The sequence below is a fragment of the Clinocottus analis genome, unplaced genomic scaffold, assembly GCF_023055335.1.
Source record: "Clinocottus analis isolate CAN_PGR_092001 unplaced genomic scaffold, fCliAna1.0.p SCAF_9, whole genome shotgun sequence".
In the NCBI taxonomy this organism is placed as follows: Eukaryota; Metazoa; Chordata; class Actinopteri; order Perciformes; family Cottidae; genus Clinocottus; species Clinocottus analis.
Window position 1 is genome coordinate 17,703,450 of NW_027176251.1, and position 11,409 is coordinate 17,714,858.

Genomic DNA, 11,409 nt, shown 5'->3' on the forward strand with positions numbered 1-11,409 from the left:
GCAACTAAAACTGTTCCTGCACTTAGCTTAAAGCACACCTGTTGTGTTGTCTCTAGCTTCACACGCATGGATTAAGTATAGTTACTATGGTTTAATCCATAACCTGTGAAAGCAAACCTTTATGTGTTGTTTAGTTTATTTGTGTGTTAATTTACATGTTCTATATAAATGTGCTTTCATTATGTTAATACATAGTCCAAAACGTATTGTGCATCCATCAGAATTTTGCAGTTTTAAAAAACCTTGGTTTCATATTCTGCTTTTGTATATTGCACTTTGATGTACCACTGCATATTTCTTGATTTGATGGTAACTTTTTGTGTGAACTTTCTGTCACATGTAAGTTTTGTAAGTTGTGTGAACACTTGCTTTGCTTGGAAATGCGCTTCTCTAAACTTCCAACCAAAGTGTTTTGCATGTTTGTGTAATTGTTTACTCTTATCAGTTAGTGTAATGTAGTTTCATCACATGTTTTGTGACTGTCACTTGCATTAGTCAGCATTTGGCAATGTATTTTGCTAAATGGCAAAAGGCTAACACAATTATGAGTTGCTGTAGGGAATGTAATCGTTGAGCAACTGAACAGTTTTTGGTTTTTGGCTATGAAATCACCCCAAACTCATGTGGCACTGATGTGGGTTCAATCGGTCTTCTTTTCTCGTCAAACTTAATTTCCTAAGGTGTCTTCATTACACATTTACCGACTATGGCAGTCAAACTAGGACTCGCAAACAACGGATGTCCATAGATAGTCCATCCAGCAAAGTGACAGCGCGTCACAGGGATGGTTTTGATGAAGTGAGATTGTTTTCGAGCCTGTGGATAATGAAAGGGATGCATGCATTTGTTGTATGAAGAATTTGATACGATGAAAACCGTGGCCAAGATTTACATTTTAATGTAAATGAATGATGTAGGAAACGAAGCGGACTTATTTGTTTGTCCCTACATGATCCATTACATTTGAATAAGTGAACAGGAACTTGCTGCTTTTCTTTGTCCTGTATAGCAGTGTTTTTGCGCAGAGCTTAAAGGAAGAAGAGAACAGTTTTTTACTAACTAATATATTTTTGATGAAGAAACATACTTTCATTGTATTAACGTATTCTTATTTAATATTATTGAATAATTTAATTAAATTTGAACTTTGTTTTTCGTAACTAGGGATCTCGTCAATGAAAATCTATACCTCATGGGCTGGTGGTGTTACTGTCTCTTTAAATCCTGTCTATTATGGGACCGGTCATATTTCCTTTTAACCAATGGAGAGCCGGTTTCTGTCTTGTCCCGTGTTATTATTGGGTTTTACCGATGTCAGACAAATCATAAGGGGTAGACACCCCATTGGAAAAGAGAAATGTTTCTATTTTAGTCGAGCAGGCTGCCAGGCTTCATACCAACTCCGTCTTCTTGTCTCGGGGCTAAACGGGGGGAACTTAAAGGATCTGTAATGTGACTGCCCGGCTTCAACCTCGCCGAGAAAGCAAGACATGTTTTCTAGGAAGGTGAAAGACCAAGGGAAACGGCTGGTCCCCAAGTACACCTGTGTATGTTCCATGTGCATTGTTTCTGTTTTCAGTCTTTGCCTTATGAACGGTTTTCTTGTGTGTTCTCTTGTTGTTAGCGAGCCGTGCTAACTCGCTAGCGAAGCTAACTAGCCCGCTAGCCTTTTAGCCGATATGGTCAAAAGAGACTGACGTTAAAGAAAGTGGCCACTATCCAACCACTATTTAGCAGTCAGGAAAGTGCTGCCTGTCCTCTTTGTACAGTAATGCGATGTGTGCGGTTCTGTGTGCTCTCTGAAAGTTTCCAGTTGATAGGTGCCAGTTAAGAGATAAAGCCCCGTTTTCTATTCATCAGTTTACTTAACCTCACATAACATGCACGATGTTGTTTTTTACCAGTTAACATGATTACGTTTATTTGTCAAGTTTATCACTCGTAAAGTGACAGTTAATTAGTCACGTGTGCCGTATGACACCGTATTTGATTCACCAGTCACTTTCAATTGCTGATCTTTTTCATGACATTAATCTCGTCAGATAAAAGGCATTTGATACACATTTAAAAGTTTGTTGAATGCTGCTTGCTCAACGCTAATTTTCATCAGGAGACTAATGCACTAAAGTTCATTGAGCTGCAGGTTAAATGATGCACAGATGTACTCATTAGGACTGTAGTTTACCTGTTCTGCTACATTATTGAGTACTGTAAAAAGGCAGCGTGTTCACAAAAAACGGATTTGCAGCAAAGATAACAAGTTGAGGGCAAGATTGTCTCAGTTGTACAAAAAACAAATGACAAGAACAAAAAACGTTAGACAGTTTATGACATCTTTTCCCAGACAGTTTGATATTCATTGGAATATAGACCAAGACCAGTTAATATGACTCTGTGCGTGTGTGGTATTGTGGCTTTGTTTGTTTATCTTGCACACCAGGCTTTAAATATCTTTCCTGCACCGAGACACAGCGGACTGTTTAAACGCCAACGTTTACTCAGTGGCAGAACAGAGGCAGCCGCTCTCAGTGGAGTTTGTAGCGGTGGGTGTAACTTTGTTGGAATGTAGCCATGCTCATAGGTCATTGTGTTGGTCTGTCTGGACTGCAGTTGTAGTTGTGGATTATTATTCCTCCTGACAAGGAGAGTGGCTTAATGTTCATGAACTTGGTGGTGTTTTGTAGGGCGGGTGTTATTAAACACATTACACAAACATGCAAAATGATGGAGTGCTTTTAAGTGCCCCACACCTTTATTTTCTTAACTTGTTCGAATTTGTGTCCTCACATTTTTTTACATATACCTTTTTATATCAAGAGCAGTGTTAAGTTTACTAAAAATCGCACTACCTAGTGCACATAATGCCTTCCAATACTCACCCTTTCCTTTCCCTGGCTGCCGATAGATCTGGCAGAGTTTTATGTTCCACCTGTTCCTGTCTTTATACTACCAGGTAGTGTCTCTGACGGAGTACCACCGTCGGATTGATGCACTAAACAGTGAAGATCTACGTTCGCTCTGCAAACGACTCCAGGTGCCCTGACCAGCCCTGTCTGCCCCCCTTTCTCTGCTCTGCCCAGCTCTCCAGCTGCTCGCACCGAGATGGTCTCCCATAGGCTCTAGCAGACTTCAGCTGATGTTGCATTCCAACCTCAAAAACTCAGGCTTTGCATAACATTAACCTGTTGAGTAGGTTTCATGAGTGTTTGGCCTCACAAAACCTGTTAAAAACTTAGTATACAAGATCAATTGGGAATGACTTCTTAAACACGTGACGCAAAATGTTTTTTTTATCAATTCATTACAGAAAACTGTGTGAGGTTTTCATGTGACAGCAGCCTTATCTCAATATGTCAGGCTTTCTGTCTTAGACTTGTTGTCGGGGTGTTTTCAGTGCGTCAACCCACTAGATCAGATAGGATCAATATGTCGATTTTATATAGGCCCGACAGAAATGGGTATTGTCTTTTATGCACACGTGACCTGAATGTAAAGAATATTGAAGAACAAAGCGATGGTGTGTTGTTAAGGAGGTGGACGTAAGACTCCCTTTATGGGATGAGTGATGTTTTTTGAGGACAGTGCAGGTAGGCCCCGTTTGAATGAGGACTAAAACATGAGAGTATCCCAGCCACCAATGGTGAAGCGCTCCACAATAAGCCTCTGTTATTGAGAAAGATAAATAACCAAAACAGTCTGTTGGTCGGAGAAAATGTCAAACAATGGAGTGCAACTTATTCATTGGGTTGATTTTTCCCATTCACCTTGCGTTCTCCTCTCTCAGACAGTGTGTCTGCACGCTTTCCTAGTTCTGTCAAACGAGTCCTAGTCGTCTGGCACCGAATACTGGTAGAAAGATATTCAGCTGTTGTCATCAAACTGTTGGATTATCAGGGTGTCGCCAGCAAACGCTGTGTTTTATAATTTTCGTCGGAACATTATTAATTTTAAATGGGATCTGTTGTTGTGTTGCTCAGGTTAGGCTGTGGTGAAAGGCAAGTTTCTTCACGTTATCCCAGCCTTTATCCTAGAGCAGTTTACTAAAACCGTGTAGAGTTTTGTGGTTACTGCTTTAGATAACCTCATTATGTAGGAGTAGCCCGATATGATGCAAAACAAAATTATAGGTGTATGACAGATAGCTGTAATTGAACCCATCCAGTGTCGGTTTGTTATGGAAGCTGAATGTTAAAACACTCAGTGTGAGTGTATATGCATATCTAACATGTGCTTGTGCCTGTAGATCACCACTAAAGAAGAGGTGAACTCCAAGCAGGGCACGTCCATCAAGACAGAGCTGGAGCCAGAAACGTTCAAACCCAACCTCAGAGAATCCAGCAATCTCCTGGAGGCCGACCAAATAGAGAAGGTACAGAATGTTGCACAACCCTGCTCCAATGCAACACTGCCTTATAACATCTTTTTATGTAACTATGTGCATCTAAATGCTAATCACAATTTAAATAGTAAGACAGGCAATCTTTTGTACATTTCTTATGGCCAACTAATCACACAAAAGACAAAAAGAAGAAATTAATGGATCCTGCACAAAAGGGTGTACATCCAAAGCCTGATATATATCTGAATCCTGTGTGCCATAGTGATACATTGTTGTTCGAAAACTGTTCCTTCAATATATTATGTATTTGAAGTAAACAAAGTTATTGAGAGAGGCTAATACATTTTTTTTATGTCTCTCCATGGGAATTGGTAGTAAGTCATTTTTATAATAAGTATACTAGACTTATACTTAAAATGGATGTACTTTATATAATATGGTTTGTGGTCATGTGGTTGGCTTAAATTCAAACATGCAAATGCAGAGGATTTGCTGGTCATTTTCACTTTCAAATTTCTAAAAAAATAAAAAAACATGCATTCCTTTTCAGGATTGTTTGTCTACCATATACAAGGGGGAATAAATGTCTTCACTGCTGTAATAACTCTACTGTTGTTAGGTGGAAAGAGGAATACATTAAGCAGGAATAATAATATTTATACATCATCACCAGTAGGCATACTACTAATATCAGACACAGAAACCAATACACTGTGCTCAGTGGGTTGTTCTGTGAGTTTACGCTCAACTGTTTGTAAAATATCATTTATGGCGGATGTAGGTGTTGTTATTCATGAATTCCGGCCACATAGAACCATGAATGAACATATGATTTAAAAGCCGTACTATAGCCTAAATTTAAACAGCAATAAAATAATAAAAAATGCAATGAGTCCAACAAATGGAGGATTTGATGGTTTGCTGACAAGGGAGGGACAAAATGCCTACCCCAAGTGAAGGAGTTCCAGTATTTCGGTCTTGTTCACGAGTGAGGGTAAGGTGGAGCGGGAGATCGACAGGCAGATTGGTGTGGCTGCAGCTGTAAAACACGTGCTGCACCGGTACGTCTTGGTGAAGAGGGAGCTGAGCCGGAAGGAGAAGCTCTCCATTTACTGGTTGGTCTACGTTCGAACCCTCACCTATGATCACAAACTCTGGATTGTGACCGAAAGAACGAGGTCTCTGATAAAAGTGTCCGAAATACGCTTCCTTTGTAGGGTGGCCGGGCTCAGACTTAGACATAGGACATCAGGAGGGAGCTTGGAGTTGAGCCGCTACTCCTTCGTGTCGGAAGGAGTCAGCTGAGGTGGTTCGGGCATCTAATCCGGATGCCTCTCATTAGAGTATTTCTAAGCACGTCCAACTGGTAGGAGACCCAGGACATGCGAGAGGGATATGTCTCCCGGCTGGCCTTGAAACACCTTGGAATCCCCCAGAATGAGCTGGAAAGTGTTGCGGGTGAGAGGGAAGCTTGGGTCAGCCTCCTGTGAATGCTGATAAGTGGCTGATGATGGATGGATGGAAGTTCCAACAAATGTCATTTTTTAAATTATTTTTATTTTAATTCACACAGTATCACATCTACTAAATTTAAAGAAAAAGTCGTATTTGATCATAAGCAAGCCGTGGCGGTTTATAAGCTGCTGGTGCTGCTGCGTCCCCCGCTGCCGGAGTCGAGCCGCGGCTGGTCCGCTACTTCAGTGGTTGTTAGGGGGCTGGCTAGCGCAGACAACACTGTTTATTTGAGCTCAAATGGTGCAGGGCAGCAGCTGCTAGCGAGCGCTCGTGAGCAACCAAACTACCTGCTGTCCTGCTTGCCCCGCTGTGCCTCTCACCCAGCCACCAAGCTTGTCTGTCCGCCGGCACCACCGATGATGCCACCACGGTCAACTAAGAAGGCGCGATGGAAAACAGGGCTGCGCTACATGACAGCGCTGCTTGCGAGCTCGTCTCTCCCACCACCTCCACAAAAAAAGCAGCACAAGCTAGCTCGTGCTGCTAGCTTGTGCTGCTAGCTCATGCTGCTCGTGAGCGAGCGAGCCCTGTCTCTCTGTTTGTTCTTGTTCTCACAGCTGTGGTGGAGGTGTCGTAGGCTAATACACCAGGACGTTATGCACATTGTAGCTTCTGTTGTCCTTTCTGCTGCTATCTCGCTAGCTCGCAAGCTAGCACTGTGGAGGTGGTGGGAGAGGCTAGCTCACATTGCTAGCTCACAGGCCAATGCTGACCTGTAGCACAGACCTGTTTTCCATCGGGCCTCCTTGCGTGAGCGTGTTGACATCGACGGTGGGTGAATTTTGTCCACAAATCAGCCGCACCAATGTTTAAGCCGCACAGGTCAAAGTTGAGGGAAGGAAAAGACATCTTTGATTTTATATTGAAGGTAAAATGGATATTGAATGGCTTACGTAAAGATGACACTTGCATAAAGTCTCACTAAGAGAAAGACATTACCTGTAAGAAACATGTAAAACCGACGTTTAAGTCTCAAAACTTTTATGTTTTTTGAGTTGAGGCATACACCACATCTCCAAATGAGTCAGAGTTGGTAAATTGACCGATAAAATGCCAATGTGCAGCTTTCTCTAATAACCACAAGGACAGAGCTCAAGGCGACCCGCAGAGTTGAGCAAAGTCAAGGGTCATCTTATGGCTTAGTTTCCAACTGCTGATTACACAACCGCTTGTGCTGAAACAAGAAGAAAAAAAACGAGCACAGGGGCCGATGAATTTTTGGAGAGTAAACAGACCATTTTAAAGGTCCTTGCTCAATCCAGAGGAAATGGTGCAGCATACTGTAAAAAAAATTAAAAGAAGTCACTTTTAATTTAGTCTGTGTGTGTTTTATCTGCCTGTTAAAATGAAGCCTAAACTGCACTGCTCCTCCAGCACCTTTGTCTTCTCAATGCATCACCACTACTGTTAATCCTTCATTCTGTCAGCGGCAGCAGGCTCTCTCAGGGAGTGCCGGACCTCTCTTTAATGGCTCTGTGTGTTTGAGCCCTGTTACTCTTCTTTAAACACCAGATGGTGTTAAAAGTTCACTGCAGATGTAATTGAGCATTGGTGGCTGTGGCCTTTCTGTGTTTTATTTCATTACATTACATTTAGCTGACACTTTTATCCAAAACGACTTACATTTTTGCTCTATACACCGTTGACGCTGCAACGGGGAGCAATTCAGGGTTAAGTGTCTTGCTCAAGGACGCAACGACAAGGACTAGCGGAGCTGGAGCTTACACCACCTGATTGAAAGAACCACCAGCGCCCCCCACCCCCGCCACACACACACATTTAATTTCTCATATTTTTTCATCCTTCCTTTCTCTCCTCTCCCCTCTCTCTCCCCCCAGCTTGCCAGGAATCTTCCACCGCGGACCATTGGGTACCCATGGACGCTGGCTTTTGGCACATCAAAGCATGGCATGAGCATTAAGAGTCTGTACAGAGCCATGCAGGGCCAGGACACCCCAGTGCTCATGGTTATTAAGGATAGCGATGGCCAGGTAAGCTGCGAATTCAACAGAATGTAAGTAGTGCACTGTAATATATAGTAACAGACTTAAAGTGTGAATCACTTTCTAATAATTCTCCTATGTCAGAGTTGTGTCCTAATTGTTCAGTGGTCAGTTGTACTTGCGTTCTCTTTTTCCAGGTGTTTGGTGCGTTGGCGTCTGAGCCCTTTAAAGTTAGCGATGGCTTTTATGGCACAGGAGAGACCTTCCTCTTCACCTTCAACCCAGAGTTTGAGGTACTTATGTTTTTGGATGTTGTTTTATTTTGAATGTAAATTTGTCAAGAAGGCAAACCCAAATAGCTTTGAACGTTGATATTGTAATCAACAATGTATTCGAATGCATTGTGTTGTCATTGCGTTTTCCAGGTTGCCAAAAGGTTCAATTTTGGTCTTATCTGACCAGAGTACCTACTTCCATATTGTTGCTGTGTCTCCCACGTGGCTTGTGGCTAATTACTTATTGTTCACTTTCAACAACGGCTTTCTTCTTGCCACTCATCCATAAAGGCCAGATTTGTGGAGCACATGACTAATAGTTGTCCTGTGTACATAATACAGCCATAATACAGAATACAGATATTCCCATCTCAGCTGTGGCTCTAGAGTTACCATGGACCTTTTGGTTGCTCCTCTGATTAATTTTCTCCTTGTCCGGCTTGTCAGTTTGGTTGGATGGACATTTTATGGTGCTTCGTGAGATTTTCAAAGCTTGGGATATTTTTTCTATAATCTAAACCCTGCTTCGTACTCCACAACTTTATCCTTGACCTGTTTGGCTGCTTGGTCTTTATAATGTTTGTTCAGTGATGCTCTCTAACAAACTCTGAAGCCTCCACTGAGATTAAATTGCGGACAAATAGATCCTATTTACTAATTATGACTTCTGAAGGCAATTGGTCACACCTAATTTGTTAGGGGTTTCACAGTAGAATAAAGTGATATGGCACTCTACACTTTTCAGATTTTTATTTGTAGATCATTTTGAAATCCATTTAATATTTCCCCCCCACTTCCAAATGATGGACAATAATAAAATCCCAATGAAATACATTTAAGTCAGTGGTTGTACCATGACAAATGGTGACAAATGAATATTTATGCAAGACACTGTATATAGTCTTGTGTGACGCATCATGTAACATGCGTTCTGTGATGCGGTTGTCACTCCCATGCTGTTCTCGATGCATGTGACACCTAGACACTTTGGTCCTCATAAGGGCTGTGATAAATATCTGTCTACAAATCTTTATATATGATACAGTTCTATAAAGCTTCCTACTCCCTGAGCATTTAGTGTTTTATGACTTGTATTCTTGCTTATGCTTTATACATTTTTATTTAATGGACTCAAGCCAGGGTTAGTCAGATAAATTGGCTGAAAGCAACACATTAACTGCACCACTTTTCACCAGAATTGTCTTTATCTTTCTACAAACAACAACTTGTACCACAAGAATATTTTTTTTTAAATGATACACTCCCATAGCAATTCTACACTTACTGGCTTGGCTGTTATAGTTTGGGCAATATGAGGTACTCATCCACTATCAGTGTATCACTTACAGTAAATGGCGATTTGCACACCCTCAGTTGGGAGAAGCAGACAGGAGTACCTGAACGAAAGTTAGGCAATGTACTACTGTAGACTGAGGCAGCAGCAAGTCAAATTTTCAATTTTAAGTGCACACTATATTGGATATTTTTGCCACTTTTCCATGCCACCAGATGGACTCTTAAGACAGGTGGTTTTGAAGAGAGCATAGATGGATACAATGACTTCAGTTCCCTGTTTCCATTGATACAAACAATCCTTGTCACACTGGAGTTCCTTGTCTACCGCCACCTCACTCAGTGGGTTTGTTTGTGTTATTGTGTGACTTTGGTGATTTACAGGGTTAGTTCTGATTCATCAAAGTCACACATCTGCATATGTTTGGTTTGAAACAGGGTTGAAAACCTCTGGACATGCAATGTCATACATGTCTTCTTCTGTTTGCTATGTGTGTCTTCAACAGGTGTACAAATGGACAGGGGACAACATGTTCTTCATGAAGGGAGATATGGACTCCTTAGCTTTTGGTGGAGGAAGGTAAGCCCAAGCTGCCTTTTTTGGTGCATAGTCAGGAATCAGTTCTAGCAGCATTTGTTTTAATTGTATTTATTTTTAATGATGCACTATAGTTAAAAGTAGAGCAGCTAAATTAAATAATAATTTTAAAGAGGCAGATGAGTGGCGTTAATTGCCCAAGACTGTATAGTTCTGAAGAAAGATGCACCAGAGAAGGCCCCCCACTTATTTTGTTCTCTTTTCCTTCAGCGGCGAGTTTGGCCTGTGGCTGGATGGAGACCTCTACCACGGCAGGAGTCACTCCTGTAAAACATTTGGGAACCCCATGCTCTCGAAAAAGGAGGATTTCTATGTTCAGGACATAGAGATCTGGGCGTTTGAGTAACAGAACAGTGCACCACAGGGAGAAAAAAACATGTCCTGCAAAGGACAAACTGAGGGGTCCTCCTCCTTTAGAACAATGGCAACGCCCCAAACCTAACTGCACATCACCACGGCGTCCCAGGCCGGAAGCCAGCTATCGGATGCTTGTTGTGCGTTACTACTGCAGTTTTACGGAGCTTTTTTCTTTGTGAAAAATTACCTTTGTGTGTATCTTGTTACAGCCTTGTGCTGCGTCTTTGCAAACGAGGGGGAGTAGTGTGTAAAGCAGTGGTGATGATGGTGACGGGTTTGTTGGATGAGGTTGTATCAGAGTGATGAGGAGGAAATTAGGGGAAATGGGCCATCAGGCCTTGACGAGGAAGAAACTCTTACCTAGGTGGCGGTGAAGATGACGGCGGCTGGAGTTTGGGACTGCTGGCAGGAAAGGAGTGCCCCACTGGCTCAGATAGTGCATCTGAACTTCACAGAACCTCAAGGAGTCCCCAGCACCTTTCTCAGACCCACCCTAGAACTTTGTTCATTCAGTAGGTTGTTACTCACTGTGCCGTCAGCCTCACCAGGGAGAGATCAATTAGAGGGAAAGAAACGAGACGAAAGCTGAACACATTCCATTACTCTCGACAGTGATGGTTGAGTGTCACATTTACGTTGTGATTTATGGTAAAACACGATATAAGAAACCCATCAGCACGAGGACACTTGACTCAGATAGAAGAGAATATTTGCTGGGGGAAGGGGGGACCTTAGTCTTTTTACAGTACCATTTGGCGGTTGTCTTCTGAGGCTCAACTATAGAGTATTGTGTATTGTAGTCCTCCTGTTGTTCACAGTCATAGCACACCGTCTGAAAGCACATAGCTATAATCAGATCACCCATTGTCGTAACGTTCTGTTCAGTGGGTGTACATGTGAGTCCAGCTAACACCAGCGCCTCTCGCAGGACGCTGGCTGTACTGTTTGTAGACAGTAACGTGTTGCAATAGATTTGTGGAATATGCAAATAACTGTCCTGTGACCTCAACTACCCGTGCGGGCCGCGGCACTTTTGCCGCCGCTTGTTACTCTTTCAAGAGAGAAACTTGTAAAGCTTTTACGTCTTGA

At 42.2% G+C, this 11,409-nt stretch overlaps 1 protein-coding gene across 5 annotated transcripts in view; it reads left to right on the top strand.

Moving 5' to 3' along the window:
* oxr1a (oxidation resistance 1a) overlaps positions 1–11,409 on the top strand; it is a 144,751-nt gene extending 133,342 nt beyond the window's left edge. For 3 of the 5 annotated variants that reach the window (XM_068570389.1, XM_068570390.1, XM_068570393.1), the window contains 6 exons: positions 2,954–3,034; positions 4,244–4,369; positions 7,693–7,845; positions 7,995–8,090; positions 9,872–9,945; positions 10,174–11,409. In XM_068570389.1, the coding sequence (XP_068426490.1) occupies positions 2,954–3,034; positions 4,244–4,369; positions 7,693–7,845; positions 7,995–8,090; positions 9,872–9,945; positions 10,174–10,309 (666 nt within the window). In that variant the 3' untranslated portion in view covers positions 10,310–11,409. Of the gene's footprint in view, positions 1–5; positions 1,548–2,953; positions 3,035–4,243; positions 4,370–7,692; positions 7,846–7,994; positions 8,091–9,871; positions 9,946–10,173 lie in introns of those variants that run through there. The other 2 variants (XM_068570394.1, XM_068570391.1) reach the window with 2 other exon arrangements.